General features: G+C 36.4%; 1 protein-coding gene across 5 annotated transcripts in view; it reads right to left on the bottom strand.

Annotated features, from left to right (window-relative positions):
* DISP1 (dispatched RND transporter family member 1) overlaps positions 1-18,064 on the bottom strand; it is a 93,708-nt gene that overhangs the window by 14,768 nt on the left and 60,876 nt on the right. For all 5 annotated transcript variants that reach the window (XM_061991482.1, XM_061991484.1, XM_061991485.1 and 2 more), the window contains one exon: positions 2,272-2,301. In XM_061991482.1, coding sequence (XP_061847466.1) covers positions 2,272-2,301 — 30 coding nt within the window. The remainder of the gene's footprint in view (positions 1-2,271; positions 2,302-18,064) is intronic.

Genomic DNA, 18,064 nt, shown 5'->3' with positions numbered 1-18,064 from the left:
CAAAGCGCTCCTTTACTTATTTCTACTGTTGTAAAAGATCATGGTTCTCTTTCAGTTTCAGAGCAACTTGTTATCTAATCAAAGTTCAATTGTCTGTCCCTTTGCTAGGAAGGAAGGTAATTCCCAGCTCCTCACCTCAGCAACAGCTTCGCAGTTTTCTAATAGTAAAATCCATGGCAGCAAGCAAGTTTGCTGCTGACTTTCCATAGCACATGGAAATACATGGTACCAGTCTAGGGGATCTAAGTACAGCTTCAAGAAGCAAGGAAGTCCAAAGCACTAGGTGTATCTCAATTTGCCATTAGGTAAATGTGGAACAATTCCTACACTCTCACACAAGAGGTTAATTAGCAAAAGCTTGAAAAGCAATCTGAAGTATAAGTTTTTGTTAAAGTGAATTACAAAAGGGCAGCTTGCCAAATGAGCAATTGTACAAAGTAGAAATGAAGGGAAGTAAATGACCTAATAGAATTTTCCTATTTATAGGACTAAATGTTTTCATAAACATCAAGCTAGATAGACTAGCTATTATAGACATTTGCTCTGAAGTCATAAAAACTATACCCAAAAGATTTTTCATATTCATCATTAGTGCCAGATTTACCACTGACATGCTGTCTCTACACTTCCATTTTCAGCTGAGCAGCTCTTAAACTGGTTAAATTTTTCAGTCACTAGCTGTAAAAGAGACTATGTCCTAGGTGAAGTGTTTAACATGTTAATAAGACACATACAGAAAACAGTAGGTGCTTGTTTACACCTGGAAATTTGTCCTGTTCCCTGTACCACATACTGAAATTCAGATAACCAAAGCTGACCTCAGCTAGGACACCAAAAAGAACTAACCACGCTATACTTTAATTTTATTTGACCCTTGTTCAGCTCTGCTGAGGGCTCTGGCTCCAACCAAGCTGCCTACAGCCACTCTTGATCCCAACCCACTATAAGCAGCTAAGCAGATGGCAGATATTTTTTCACCTGTTAAGAAGTCATAAAATGAGTCCAGTTACTTTTTGTCTGTGAAAAGTAAACCTGCATAAATGACCACTTCCCTGAAAAATTTCTAAGTCCAAGAGAAAAATCCTTCAACTACTTCCTCAAAGAATCACATCCAGAAAGCACATCCTTTAGTACTTCTCTAAATCTGGATGACACTCCCTGCTTTTTGATGCCTAATGTGCAATAAGCTGGACATAATTTTTTATTCTCCTCCAAACTAGTCAATCACTGAAAGATGAATTCTCAATAACTCTGACTTGAATTAAATCTTTTTTATATCATGTTGCCCCATGCTTTTTAGTTGTTACAATGGTAACACTACTTTAAGCTGCCATGTACCATTAAACTGTATGTAATTTTCATTAATTTCTTACCTCCTGATGTTTTTCACACACTTGAAAAAGGTTTTGTTTTGTGGTTTTTTTCCCCCCTCATGTTTCAGATAATTACAAAAGTTTAGGATATAGAGTAAGTATTTCAATCTATATTTAACTCACCCATTTAGCAACAATAAAAGACTGGTTCAAGCAATTTGGTTTTAATGCATTTTCACTTAAATGGTTCCTTATTGCTATTACTGATGCACTAACAGTTTAAGGTGAGAGGCTCTGTTGATTTCTATGACTCTGTCATTCTTCAGAGCATATACAGTCCAAAGTCAGTGTTCCTATTTCTGAACTTTTCTGTCAGGTTGTTTAACCATTATTGATGATGCAACCAAGCTGCTTCTCAGAATAACCCTTACTCAAAAAGGTACGAAGCCACAGAGGCTGGATGTTGCACAGATGGTGAACATACACACGAAGAGAACGGCATGGGTTGTAATAAAAAAATGCCGTAAAATGTTTGAAAACATTGAACACTGAAATCTGCACAGGCTCCAACATTCTGGCTCAGTATTTCTAGAGAGACTACTTGTCTCTCCATAAATAGCGCACATGAGTTTGGCCACTATGGAGCAGGAAGGTCTATCCCCTAGACCTGTGTGTGATGCTAAGGAGCTTGTCCCTGTCTCCTTTAAGCGATTAGGTAGGGATTCATTGTAGATCAAGGCTTCTAAATGTTGTTTGAACTTGCTGATGCTGTCTGCCTCCACAATCTCCTATGAGAGTTTCAGAAATTCACCACCCACTGCATAAAGAAATACTCTTTTATTTTAAAATCTGCTTTGATTGTCTACCATTTTCCTTGAGCTTTCCTTACTCTTTCTTTCTATGGGGAACAACAGTTTTGCTATCACCTCATCTCAATTGTGACAGTATCAGCCCTTACCTTTTTGGTAACTTGAATGGTCTGGCTGGCCTGGAAGGAGGGAAGAAGAGAGTAATTGAAAATATATGAAATATACATGCACATGGCAATTTGTTTTAACTTTTTCTCCATCCATGAATAAGCAAATAATTTATAAAAATAAGATATTTTAGAATATGAATTATTTTTAAAGGCATACAATCATATCTAATTGAGTGTCTGCAAACAAGTAATTCAGAGAATAATTACAGCTATAGAGACAGCTGGGTTTTCAAAAGTAGAATTTTATGCAGCTGATTTTTGGGATTACTATTCCAGAGGCTCTTCCAGTTTTCAACAAGAGACAAAACAAACTAACATGATAAAAATCCAGCACCATTGAAAATCATGACAAAGTTTGCATTTGATGGAAACGGATAACCAAAGCACCATGTAGTGACATTGCACAAACCTCCTTAATTGTCCTTCATAATTCCATTAGAAAAAAAAAAAAAATTGGTCATAAATTCTGTCTTGCCATCATACACAAAACACAAAAACAAAGGTACCTAAAATAACTTTTCTATGCAAGGTTTATTTATTAAAAATTTACTACAAATAATATTACTTTGATGCAATAGCAACCCCAAACATAAATTATTCTGTTCAGTGAGTATTTGCATTTTGTTAGCTGTTGAATCACTAAGTTCAAACTTCACACTCTGCAGAGATTTTCATGAAAGTTTAAAGCTTATTCAGTGCTCAGGAAAGAGACTTGCTGTCCTTCAAAGCGTAAGATTCAACATGTTGGGTTGAAATTCTAGTCCAGAGGAACCAAAATGTTTTGGCACAATGCCCACACTAAGTTTGAGTACTGCTTAGACTCGGTTTAACTCTGAGCAATATACATGTGACCATTGCTGTTACTCCTTTCCTCAGCAGGGAGAATGGAAGAACAAATTAAACTAGCAAAATTGAACACTGATGCTAAATCCTCTTTTACCCTTCATTTTAATTCATGGTGTGTTTCAAGCAATATAGCACATAAATGTAGTTATGGATGGAACATTCCATCAAGAAACACAAAGCTATTATATTTACTTCCACAAAAAATATAAATCCATTTTAACCGTTATAAAAATTAAGAATTGCATAATATCAGCTACTAATTCACTGCTGTCTGGAAATGCTCCAACCTGAGGAAGTAGTACAGCTGCTAACTGGGATATGCAGTAAGTACATAGTAGTAAAAATTGTTCCTTGCAGCCATGAAGAAGCTGCAGAAAAAGAAGAGAAAATCAGAATAACCAATCTGCAGTTGCAGTAACTCAAGGATTAAGAACATGTGCAGACAAGGATTTTATGTTAAATCCAGACACTAAAATTAAGACTGAATTTATGAAATATCACCAACCTTCAGAGTGTAGACCAAGATGCACAAACTTGACTTTCAGAGGTATTGAACACACTCAGTTTCACAAGTGATGCCAAAAACTTCTGGTACCACCACAAGAACAACAGATTCGGCAGCAAACAAAATATATAGAAACACAAATAAACTGAGTTCTGAAACAATTTGGCAACAGCAAGTTGTCTGAGGCTGAAAAGGAATTGCGAATTCAGGGGACTGCTCGTCATCCTACTTACAGTGTCAACCACAAAACCAACTTTTCTCAACTAAGGCTAGACTGGACAATAAGAAACCAGGTACTGAAGTCAGAAGTCACTAAACTTGAATCTGTAGGTGGTGGTAACAGGACTCTATATGACAAAAATTGCTAAACCAAACAAGTCCTTTCATGGACTAATTCAGTACCAATGCAGAGTGCAAATGCCTATATGAAAGTGGAGACAAAGCTACAGAGTCAGACAGAATGGAGTTCTGTAATTGGAACACACACTCTTGGGTTTACAGATTAGAGAGAAATGTATACAGATATAGTTACGGTTGATATGATGATTCAAACATGAATATCTAGCTTTTATTTGTAAAGATCTGAATTTCCATATATGCTCAGTCACTCATGAAAGTAAATCCTATTTTCATCTGTGCTATAATGGACCCTAACTTGAGCAATAATACCATACAACTATTTGGCAGTCATGCAAGGACAACTACTAGTACAAGCTTTTTAATTGTGATGACTTGTATAAAGGTTTATATGACAATTTCAGTTGATACTGGCAAATAAAATTGCCTTCATATCTTCAGTTTGTCAATTTTAGTACCTACTTTTACAATAAAGTTCATCTATAAGGTTGACAAAAACAAACAGGTGCTTTAGTTGAGAATTAACTCCCATAGAGGCAACGGTTCCCTCTGCCTGGGCTGCAGCACTGCTATGCACATCATCATACACCACACTGTATGATTGTTGCCACAATCTCTACTACTCCATAAAGGGTTAGCTGGTTCATCCAGACAGCCACGTCTACAACACTACACACTCCCCCCAGGTGCAAGAGTTTGCTCGGACAGTGAGGTACAGAACCTCATCTGAGGTCCCGAAAAAGCTGGCAAGCCAAACATTTATTGGGAAGGACCAATGTGTAATTGCTGACACTCTGGTGATGTCACCTCCTCAGTGCATCTTGCTGTGTATTCCACAGCATTCTTAGCTTCTTCTGCATGCAAAAACTTACTAGGTGGGCATTTTAAAAATATCTCTCTTCAAGCTTTATTCTATTTTTCAATTATGTCTCTGTAACTAAATGACAAACCAGATTTTTCTCAACAGGACGTAAAATTTGTTTAACTTTCAAAAATTAACTTTGCCAAATTTGGTTTACACAAAAGGGCTAAAAAACACCAACACAGCCATTTCTCATCCTCCCCCGTTCCCATCAAAACTGAACTACATTTCCCTCTGTTTCCTCCACCTGCAAAATATATTCAGTGCCAAACAAATGATGATGATTAGGTTCTTCAAAGTTAGGGAAGGTTAAAGGTCACACCTGCTATCAAATGGTTTTGTTTCGAAAAGCATACGTTAAAAAAACCTGTGTACACCCGGGTGATTTCCAGCAGTGTAACCAATCCCTTGCAGCTGTTGTGATGACTCTATTATATCGGTCAATTGGAAAAGTTATCCCTGAAAATTATGCCCAAAAAATTCTTTAGTTATGCTCTGAAATACAGAAATGCATGGCAGAACCAGATCTTTCCCACTTAATTATTGCTGCTGTATCTAATTTTTGAAATATTATACTTCCCTTTATCCAGTATAAATAACACCACTAACCTCCCCCCAAAAAAGTCTAGACAAAAAAATCCTCATCACTTTTCATGAGAAAGAAATGGTAAATTCCATTATTTTGCTGGGACAAAATCCAAGCTGATCTGTGTATTAAGTTCCCTCTGTACTTCATTCTCACAAGTTTGATACTGGAAAGTGACGATCACAGTTGTTTGTGACAAGACTAGCACAACCAAGTTATTACATGAATTACAACCACTGATTAAAATCCAATGCACCAAAAGGGGGAAAGGGAAGGTGAAAGAAAAGGGCAAGCTCTCTTCTACCACTACTTACTGCAAGCCACAGCCCCCATTCAACAGATGTTTTGCTTCATCCTGTCTGTTCCCAATGGCAAGTTTAGACTGAGAACTATATAATTAGGAACTACACAAATAGATTATAAACCCCAGACGTTTCTCAACAAGAAACCTATTTGGTTGATCAGCATCCTTCAGTGCAATATGGCGAAATTGGAGTGGTGCTTCTAAAAAGTGTTGCTACAGTATCTGGAAGCTTACTGTAGGAATTAACAAGAGTATCAGAAAGAAGGATCAGGGCATTGGTTTGGACTGGACTACTACAGCTCTAATATTCACCTCTCCAGCTTAAACAACAACTTAACCTCAACATACTTATCAATATTTTGAACAGTTAGGTAAAAGAAAATGTTTGTATCTTTGTGTACATGCCAATACGGGCAGTTCACATGTATAAAAACATACTACTGCTTTACCTGTTTTCCAGTCCTAGAAAGATGAAGGGGAGGGCACCATGCCACTTGACCACATCCATCCTGTTTTCAGGTTCCCGATGCAGCCAAAATTTCCTTCCAGTTACAGCACCGAATGAGTTTTCTCATGAAAGTTAATAAATTTATATGGGTGTAACAGTGAGGTGAGTTTGGCTCTATTTTCAAGAATTGCAATGGAAAGCAAGCCTTTAGAAATTCTTAAGCATTATTAAATCTAGTTCTAACACCTTCGTGTCACCTGGACATTACATGGCAAAAAGCAATGTTTCGTGAACATGTTCCTCAGAATGAGACTGTTTCAAATGCATTTAACAGTTAATATTAAATTATGGTTGGTTTACTGCTTTTGCAGCATACCTGTTTCATTAATCTAATGCATTTCAGGGGAATACAAACCTGATCGTGTCAGACGACAATAAAAGTATCTAGATATTCCAAGACATTCTTTTGCAGTCTTTCATTACAAACCTCAGTTGTGAGAAAGGAATCAATTGAAATAAAACCCTTTGCCTGACACCACAAGGAATAAATGCCAGCTACTTCCTGAGCAGGTGCAAGAAACTCAGTAGAATGTAGCCATGGAATAGAAAATTAGGAAAACAGGTTGTGTTTTGAGTGTATTTTGCAGTTTTCTACCTGTTGTGGAGGAACCAGCATTTTTTAAGTGTTAGCAGCTAATCAGTAACCTAAAAGCTTGAAAGAGGTACTAATATAGTTTTGAACAGCAACATTCCTGCCTACATTGACAGTAACACTGTAACATTGATAGTTTTTTCAAGTCAGTTAAAAAGCATTAATGTATTCTAAAACATAGGCTTGTACTAACTTACCTAAACAATACTTTACAAAAAACACTTAAAATCCTGTAATTCTGGATATTGCCCTGGATAAACCTTTGATTTCTGATTCACTTCACATCACTCTGGTACAATTACAATCTGCAGTGTGTAGATGTAGAGATTGGAGCTTGGACAGAGGAGGGCTTTTCCCAGTTAGACCTTGACCTAAAATTAATGCCTCTGGGGCTACCACCCTGACCTGAGGCAGCAGAGAGGCACTGCCTGGGGTTGTTGCATCCTATGCTAAGGTGTAAAGAAACTACTAAGTGCATCACAAGTAAATCCAAAATTGCCAGTACAAGTGTTTCTCCTCTGTGTTGTTCACGGGAGACAGCATCCAAGTGAAGCAGCTTCCAGCAGTGATATCCAGCTGATTCTGGTGCTTTGCTACAGCTGAGCCAGCTTCCAGAATCAGTTGAAAGGTACCACCTCCCAGCTGGAACCAGCACTAATTAAGGAAGCAGTGCCCTTTATACCATTGCCTCCCATCAAGCAGTTTACTAGGAACTAGCTGCCAGGCGACTGGACTAGAAGCATGTAAAAAAGATATACAAAGTGGTTTCTGCAATCACTTTTCCTACTTCATTGAAAGAACCAGTCTCAGATGAAAAAGTACTGACTAAACCCCATCCCTTAGCAAATCCAGCTGAGACACACGCTTGGTGATGTCAGAATATAAACAGTGGCAAGTCATCCATAATTTCAAGGCTCAAACCCAGGCACAAGTGTGGCACAGAAATGATCACTGACAGAAACCTAACAGATCAGGAAACTCCCAATTTTCCAAACAGTCATTCAGAGAAGACTAACTGGTCAGGTGGCTGGTCTCCTTCATTTTGGTGCTGAGCTGCACAAAGTTTCAAAAATCAATGTATAGCTTACAACTATTTATCATGAAGTAGTTGTCACAGGGATGTAAGGTGATCACTAATAGTACTGCAGATAATGCAGCAGCAATCATGACATGATCCAGCAAAACAGGGTCCAGAGTAAATTAAAATTGTAGATATTGCAGTATATCTGTAACACCTTCAGTTTCTGACAGTGTCGACAAACACTGGTAGTACAGCATTATCTTAATTCTGCTACTCTCATGCAAGAGTTCATAAGAGGGATGTATTAATCCTCTTGACACAAATAATATCAGGTCCATAAAAACAGCATATTTGGGAAATAGTGTACACTGTAAGACACAAACTATATTCTTTTTAAAGCAGGCTGTACACCACAGCTGTCTAAACATACTGATACAAAAATCTCAAACATTAAAAGCCAATAGTAGAAAACCTCATTTTGCACTCTTGCTTTCACTTAAAAGATTCACTCGAGTCAAAAATGTTAGGTTACAACAAGTAACTGTACTTACTGAAAAAAACCCACCCAAACAAAAAAAATCAATATAAAACTCCTTTGCCCAGGGATTAGGAGGTGTTTAACCTCAATGCTCTACTTTGCCAGAGGGAAACTATTTCCTTTTTTGCTAGATCTGGTTACAAGAAGAGATAAAACATAGGGGTTTTTTGTCATTATTACACTCATGGATAAGCTAAATCCCTGCAGGATAGAATGAGATATGCATCATATTGTACATCTTCCATTAGAACATACAATACAAAGTAAATCCCCTCAGAAGAAGAAAATCCTCATGTTTTCAGAATATCATTGACCCATGAGAACAATTTGAATTGCTCTTAAATAACAAGCTAGCTTTTGCTGCTATATCAGACATAACACCTACGTGCTTTATCATTTTAACAATCACTGCAATCACTCAAACAACAAATCTAACAGATTAAGTTGCCAAAAAAAAATTTACAAGCCCCCCCAATTTAATCTTTTGCAATGATGTATAGAGTTTTCCTTTAATCATGGACTTACTCTAGATGTTTTTTAAACATGTACTTTTTATAGTATTTATCTGCTTTATTTATTTACATCTATGAAAGAAGAATAAGACAACCCAAAGCAGAAGGATGTTCTGATAAGCTCTTCTTTTTAAGATTTTATTGAAAGCAATAAAAACGCAAAGAATTTCCTTGTTCTCTCCCATATAAAATGTCAAAGAACAATCAAAAATGATTCTATTTTTTTATCTCTAGATTATCAGGGTGAGATGATCTGAAACTAACTGCTATTTCTTCCTACTAAAAAGCGTGAAATCTCAATGTTGCAGCTTTGCTTAACCTTATAAATTATTTCTGCAAAGACTATTCCTTTGCATAAAAGATGGAACTCTTTCTAGTAGAGAGACCAAAAATCAATATGCTATTTGGCATCTGTATTATAGACATCAATCCACATTTTTTATTGTTGAGACATCAAGCTATATAAAGGTTCTGGTCTACTCTTTGCATTCTTACCTACTTCTTCAGTTCCAACTGAACATCTGCTCTCTGATCACAGCAAGTAAGAGCAAGTAACATTGCCTTTCTGCAAGGAAAGCAATTGTAAGCAAGGTGTTAACAGTACTAAAATCATTGCCCAAGTGATTCCTCCTCTGATTTAAATTTAGCATAAAACCTTACAGCATATACACCGGGTGAAACCAGACTCCTCGAATATCAGTGGCAAATCACTTAACTAAGGGAAGGCACATTTGGCTATGAAATCAATATTAAACGTTATTTACCTGCATTGAAAAACAACAGGTAGTTTTGATACCTCCCACTCACAAACTTCTGGCTTAAGCCAGCATACAACAGGAAACTGTGTTTCCATCAAGTCAAGAGAGGTGGGAAAAGGTCAATGCAATCATATGGACAACCAGTATATACGTATTCGCATTTGCAAGTTATTTTGATAAGTTCAGCATCAGTGCTGGAAGGCACATTCTATGAAGAGTGGGTGAGGAATTTGGGCTTGTCTAGTTTAGAGAAAAGGAGGCTGAGGGGTGACCTCATTGCTCTCTACAACTTCCTGAGGAAGGATGTAGAGAGGGAGGAGCTCATCTCTTCCACTTGGTATTCAGTGATAAGCAAAGGCTCAAAGCTGCACCAGTGGAGGTTTAGACTGCATATTAGGAAGCATTTATTTACCAAGAGGATGGCCAACATTGAAAAAGGCTTCCTAGAGAGGTAGTTAATGTCCCAAACTTATAAAGCATTTAAAAGGCATTTGAACAACGCCTTTAGCTTGGCCAGCCCTTAATTGGTGAGGCAGTTGGACTAGATGATAGCTGTAGATCCATTCCAACTCAAATAGTCTATAGTCTTCTATCCCACTATGATTCATTAGATGCTAAAATTAAAATGTCTATAAATTTATAACATACTGATGAATTGAAATTTAAATGCTCCTATAAACATCTTCAAGGTTTGGAGTTTGTTGTTTTTTCCACCCTCCTTTTTTCACTGCTCCATATGGATGGTACACAAGGAAGAGCTCAGTATTTACTTACAGTCTGCAGTTTAAGTTTCCTTAGAAACTCATTTTTGCAATACTGACTTATAACACCTTCCCACTTTCATCTTCAACAACCGACTAAATATTATCAACTTCTAGGAAAGCTGGCTCTTTTCCTTAACAGTACCTACTTGGTTCACTTGTCTTGAATAGGAAATAAATCATCTTCTCTGTAGGAAAACCTGACAATGTATGAATAAGCCAAGCAATATACACCCATATATTTTTTTTGTATTCTTCTTTTCCTAAACTTTTCTCCAATGACTGAAGACACTTTTAAACACATTTCTCAAACTGTCAATAAGAAAATTGCCTTCAAACATACTTACACTGGAATACCCTAGCTTTAAATCACAAAGTTTATACATAATTTAAAGTATATTCTTCTTCAAAAGATTTAATTTAATATATTTTTATATATATATATATATATATTCAACTAACTTCTGAAGTACTAAGGGCAGGACCACGTATAGCACTGCTTGGCAAGTTAAACAAAAGTTTTAAACTATTCAAGACAATAAAAAAAGCTTAGCAAAATACCACCATGAATCACTATTTGAAAGCAAGCCAACAGTTAATTTGGAACAGACTAATATTATTTCAAGATCCTTCACAAGTCTAAAACCATTAGTCTTTTTTCTTTTCTTGGTAATTACAGTGAAATTAATAGATATGTTCTGGGATTTAAACCATGACTAGAGTAGTTTTCAGCATTTTTACTAGCAAAAAGTTCCTTCCTTAGAAATCTTTTATTTCAAAGCTGTTTTTATTGCACTTCCCAGTTGAATGGAGCAATGCAAGGTCATAGTCACATCTTGTATTTCTCTGACAGACAGGAAATTAACATGACCCAAGAAATCACAACATACATGCAAGAAAAACTCTATCCCATGATACCACAGAGAATGAGAAAGATGTACAAGAGCACTTATTTTTAATCAAAGTATTTCTCCACAAAGGCTGAAATCCATGTTCTTACGGGTATTAATGATTGACATTAAGCATACGTAAGTTTGACTCTGGAGCAGGGAGACTTTAGACTGTCATATATCACACTTCAACTGCTACATGCTTCAGTCTTCCTTCCTGTGCAGATGTAAGAATTTGTCAATGTAAGTCACCAAGGAGTTCATTTTTGCTCTCAGAAAACCTCCTTTGACCAGAGAGCTTCTACGGAGATAAGGCTACAAGCCCTTAGAATACCTCCAAGTTATCAGACTCACTGTGAGGACAAACACTGGTTTTTATCTGTCTACATATTTAATCTCTTGCAGTAAATGAAAATATTGTTACTTAGGCCATTTTGTTCTAAATGTAGCAACAAAGAATTCACTTTGAACATACATTTTGGTGTTGAGCTACTGTTCCAGTGTCTGTAAATTTAGTTGCTTAGAATGTCATGATTTTAAAATGGTATAAAACAAGTCCATATTCAACAGAAAAGATTTTAAAGGCTTTACTATGTACCTAGACAAGAAAAACTCTTTAGATCATGCTGACAGATTAAAAGCTGTACATACATGATGTGACATCACCTTCTGTACCTCCTGAGATTAAATTTGTTTTGTTTGGTCACTAAGAAGCAATCAAGAAGGGGAATAGTTACTAAACACTTAGAAGTTTGTCTGAATTGTAGCTAAACCCCCAAAAAGTACCATGAGATTAGACAAACTATAAAGAAGATTCAATATAATGAAAATTGTTCAGCAAAAAGTTTTCAAAAGTTCATCCATTTGAATGAATAAACTAAATACCCCAAAACTGGAAATGTAATGCAAAAAATATCCCATTAACACCACAGAAAACACTGGAAAAGTGAGAGGAGTGATGCATGTAAGCTTTTCCAGCCCAGTACATTAATGTAATTTTTTTTAAATTAAAAATACAAAAAACCATCCTCATTTCCAAATATATGGGCCAGGCTTTCTGAACTATGATCAAGATTTCTACTTTTAACTTTCCTTACCTGTACTGAGGGGTACCATCTCATTTCTATTTTGCATTGATAATCAACCCTTTAGAAGATTTCCTTAATAGCAGATGCTCTAGGCAGAAATCTCATAGACATCTTAGTGTAGCAAAACTACTGCCAAATTGCTCAGGTGCCCTCTGTATTTCCCTCTTGCATTATGTTTGGGGTTTTTTTTCTTCTTTTGTTTTAGTGTTTAAGCACCACTGACTACTTAAAAGCATATACATCAATTATTACTTACTAGGAGACAAAGACAATATTGATATATCATCAGAAAGGAAGGACAAGTGATTTTGTAAGGAGATAGAGACAATTACGGCAACTTACAAAGAGCTTTCCAAGTCAATGTTCCTCCTTCTGCATACTCCCCTCAACATAAGGAAGACTAAAGAAGTAAGACTTTGAAGAAGTAGGAATGCGCAAATCTTTCAAATCCTGTTTCTTTAGGAGCGCTGAAAATCAGGTCATCAGCTACAATTACTTTAGATTTTTGCTCTTTGTGTCTAGGTTTGAGTTTTTTCACATTTGAACCTTATCATAACCTTCAATTAAATCAGCAGTGCAGGAGAACAACCATATGCAGTCAAAACATTCCAATAAACTGCCATCATTTTGGCTGCTCTGTAGCACGTGTTTTTCTAAATAGGTGTACATAGATGCTCAGTTTTCAAAGTAATCTCAAAAACCACACTAATTAGTCCCTTTCAGGAATGAGTCCAGTTGTTGCTGGTTTTCCAGTCAATTTAGTACAAAAGAAAGGACCCATGCTTTTTACTATTATCAGCTTTATGTCTTCTGAAGACTGCAGTTCAGAGACCCAGCAGATTGCTGGTTAAGTACTAGCTCTTCTGTTGTCCAAGGAAAGGTGAGGGATACAGGGCACAAGAAATTAATCTTCCAGTACACAGAACTGGGGTTTGTAAGTGGCAGACTAAAGTTCAAAATACGGCCAGACTGGTACTCAGCTGCACTCGGATCAGAGCAGGAACCTTCCAAGTCTCCTAATTGCAAAAATGCCCGCTTCAAAGCGATCTGAAGTCTAGGCAAATACTACTGATTAATTAGTACAATTAAAATCCTGCAAAAATCCCTAGGACTGCCTAATGTGCACTTAATATTTTTCTAGGCATGTTATTTTTAATTTGGTCGGCCACTGAAGTATCAATGGAATGTTTTATTTGTATCCAAGGTCTTGTCAGCCCTTTGCTTTCAGCTCTGTGCAAGACTACTATAAAGTGCAGCATGTTGTTTGTACAGCCAACAATGCACAATATCACAGAAACAGCAAATGAATTAATAAAACCAGAATAAATCCCTTGAGGTATCACACTCAGGGATAATACAAGACTAAAAGTAAAAATGAGTGAAATGAGAAAAAAAGGACGCAAATTATTGAATGCCATGAAAAAGTATTTCTGAGAAATAAATTTCTTTGGTCATAGCGATAACTCTTCCTTCATACATGCACGACAGAGAATGCTATATTTGGCCTCAGATGGAAAAGGATGCATGAGATTGCTACATGCTCCTTTTTCCTTTCCTTAACTACATTAAAACGCCCAAGTATGCCACTGGGCTGTTAATGCTGCAACATGAAAGGGAGCAGCTAGTTTGTGGTTTCCAGGTGCCTCGAGCCTCTTCATTCTGGTAAACCATTGAATAAAACATTCCTTGTTTTAGCACGGAATAAATGGCTTAAATAAGTATAGAGACAGAATTTGTATTGTTTCCATACAAATTACCAACTCCTGATCTACAGCTCGAATCAAGATACTTGCAAAATCCTGATCACTGAATTCAATGATGGTAACAGCTTTTGTCTTTCAGTTGATAAAGATTGATAAAAAGTTTAAGAAATGACCTCAAAAAAAGTGACCCAAAGCATTTTTTTTAAAGGTATCTATTTTTAAATCTTCCTAGGTGAAGGAAGTAAATCTCTTTTACTCATTTATAACACAGTATATGCATAGGTATTTTGTACAAAAGACATTAGCACACATTTCATAAGAAGTGAAAACAAATGTCATCTTTTAATGTATCGAAGACAACAGATGCCAGCAACTTTCAAAATGGAAAACATTTAAACAGGTGGAAAACACTTTGTTTAAAAAGCTCGATGTAGGAGTTCTTACTAACAGTTACCTTCACTAAAACAGAATATTTTGAAATATTGTAGACACATGTATACATACAACCAGCCATGCAGAATGTACTAGATAACAATTATCCTTTTCCTGGAATCAAGCAGGGAACTGTTTCATAACAAAGTCTTGTTATTAAGATTGGTATTTGGCAAACATTCCCTTGCTTTTGGAAAAAAAACAAGAGCTTTTTATTCCTTTCTGGTTCTAATCTTTATGCCATGTAACTAGAAGGAAAAAATAAAATGGGTAAGAAGTAGCTATAATGTTCTATCCTCACTCCACAGACTTTCATTTTTATAGCTGTTTTTTAAAGTATTATTAAAAGTGTAAGTATTCAAGTATATCTGTAATATTGTTTAAACAGTGTGTGGCACAGAACTCTGAGATACAGCAGAACTCTGAATCCCAGAACCATCACATAAATCTGCAATGCCAAAACAGTTAAAAAAAGGCTTAAATCTAACTGAAGGGAAGACATACAATAAGTCAGGAGATAGTAACGCTTTAACAGTTTCCTGTATTGTGTTTTTGCTTTGCTTAGAATATAAATTGGTGTAGCAAGCAAAAATATTGAATTCTGCAACTCAAACTAACTAAGCTTTGGGAGTTAAAACCTCCCAACTAGGCTGGTGTGGGATGAGGAGCAATTTACGTGTATCCTGAAGTCTTATATTTTAGTCAAAATTTTGTGAGGCATTAAACTGATTTTATTTTCATGTACTTGCTTGAGATGACTGCATGAACATGGAGATATCATTTGACATATCTTTCTACCCTGTCCTTTTTCACAGAATCACAGAATCTCAAGGGTTGGAAGGGACCTTGAAAGATCATTCAGCCCAACCCCCCTGCCAGAGCAGGACCTAGAGTAGGTGACACACGAACTCATCCAGGTCGGTTTTGAATGTCTCCAGAGAAGAAGACTCCATAACCCACCTGGGCAGCCTGTTCCAGTGCCTCGTCACCCTCACAGTGAAGAAGTTTTTCCTTATGTTTCTTTGGAACCTCTTCTGTTCCAGCTTGTACCCACTGCCTCTTGCCCTATCACTGGCTATCATTGAGAAGAGCCTGGCTCCATCCTCCTGACACCCATCCTTTATGTATTTATAAACATTAATGAGATCACTCCTCAGTCTGAGGGGGTCTCAGTTTTTACCAGAGATAATTCTAAGATAATTCAGTTGCTTTTCAGAACAGTTCTTTACTTATCTGCTTTAGCCAAAAGCATTAACAATACAGTCTTAAAATGTATATAATAGTAGAGGATATAGAGCGGGTCTGAGTGAAGAGTACTTGTATGAATTTATTGGTTCAATGTATTCAATATTTCAGTTTGGAGCAGTTTCCTTATCAGCAGTACCATTGGTTCTTTCAAAATTCCCTGCATCTTCCTTCCCTACCTCTAGTCTCCATGTCCATAGACCTTAATTTTCTAAAGTGTATCACCAATCAGAGATTCCAGAAGAGTTAGCATCAAGATTAGCAAGGATACAGGTAGTTTTTAAGTGGTGTTTTCCCACAGAAAAAGCTCACATACAAGTCTGAGAGATGCAATTCAGTTTGGTAACAGAGACAATAGTCATGCACAGCACTATTATCTCATGCTTTCCACAACCCCGAGACAACTTACTGAACAATCTCTGCATTTTCTTCCTCTTCTGCTCCTGTGTACATGCATATGTTTCTACATAAATAGCAGATTTTGTAAAATAGCAGGAATGATTTTCAAGACTTTCCTGTTTTTACATTTTTTACTGTAGTGTTTAGTTCTGACAGAATAGGCAACCCTTCATTATTTATTTTATCCTGCTTTCATCCCACAAAACATGATGCTGGCCTGCATAGTTTTACTCTTCCCTAGTGACTCCTAACTCAGTGCTTCCAAATGTCAAGCATCAGTGTTCATGCTTCTTCCACTTGTTAATACTAACAACCTTACTTGGTTCTTCTGTTTCATTTCTACTGTCTACTTGGTGAGTAGAGTACTAATGATTACAGAAACAGACAGCAGCAAAGGAGGGGCAATAACTATCCACCTTCCAGCCCCACAGGTTTCTTGAGATATGTAAATGCATTCAGACAAAAAGGGTAACCTCAACATGAGTCTTCAGAAGGATAGGGAAAGAAAAAAAATCTTCCAATAGTAGCTGAAAAAAACCCTAATCATATCATGCTCCAAACAGCTAAGTTTAGAAACTGTTTGTCACAAAGTAAATCAAGTTCATGGACAATTGCATTCTGATATGGAGAAATGGCTAGAATCTCCCAGGGAGTGTTTGTGCAGTCAAGATACTATGACCACTAAAAAGAGGTATGAACATGTTTGAATGAACTACATATTAAATATGTGCACAAAATGACAAAAAAATCTGTGTTCAAGATTTCTTCCAACCTCAGAAAAATATCTAAAAATCATCAGAGTCATTATGATCAACAGTTGACCTATTTAACCTACTTTTACAAGAGAAGTGTTTGCCACAATCACATTGTAAACCACAAACCATTAAAAAACTTTTCTTTCATGCTACAAGCCTTTCCTACCAAACTAAAAAAATTACCAGCTGCCCAGCCATTCTAATTATGGTGCATAAATTATATTTCCATGTAATTTAGTTTAAACTTCAAAGCTGAATACACCAAAAAAAAAATCCAGATCCAACCAGCTTTAAGAGGATAAGACAAGTGTGGCATTATTTCAATCTGTATTCTGTATGTACTCCAATCTGCAATGATATACCAGAGCCACATTCCTTTAATATTAAGTCACTGACAAATGTTTAAGCCTTAGGCTTCAAAGCCTGACAAAACCTGTCGTGCTGAAACAATTGGTTACCTGCCTGGAGTTGTAATCACTAGCAATACAGTTTGCAAAAACTGTTCCCCCCTCTCTATCTAATCACATCTTTTCCCTCCTGTAAAAATTATAACAATAATTGAATGCATTTTTAAAATATACTGAAAACCAAAGAGAAAGCTAATTTAACTGCACATTGATTTTAATTTACGTATTGTATGAGAACCTGAGTTTTAATTAACTCTGTTAAAACAAGCACATGTTAAAGCTGGATGATTTCCAATTAGCCATGTAAGAAAAATATCTGGAGAAGAAGTTGTTGTGCAGATTATAGGCTGAAAATGTAATAAAGTTAGAATGTGGAACAAAAATAATGTAAAAATATCACACATCTAAGTGTTACTCCTCCACGTACAGAAAGCTATCATGTAAAAAAAAGAATACACATTTATCACCTATTCTTTTTAGTACTGCAAAGTAACTATCAATGACATGGTTTGCTTCTTCCTGAGCATAAATTCATTCACCTGCAAGGCTGCATCCAGTTTTTTTACCATCCAGCAAGAAGTCTTGATTGCAGTGGCCTCTCAGCATGATAAACGAGATTCATGATGCAACAGGAGACTATTACATTTAGACACATCGTGTAGACTGTTCAGAAAGGCTGTCTTTCTGAAGGCTGTCTTTGTGT

Source organism: Colius striatus, chromosome 2 (assembly GCF_028858725.1).
Source record: "Colius striatus isolate bColStr4 chromosome 2, bColStr4.1.hap1, whole genome shotgun sequence".
Classification (NCBI taxonomy): domain Eukaryota; kingdom Metazoa; phylum Chordata; class Aves; order Coliiformes; family Coliidae; genus Colius; species Colius striatus.
This window is presented reverse-complemented; position numbering and strand designations above follow the sequence as displayed.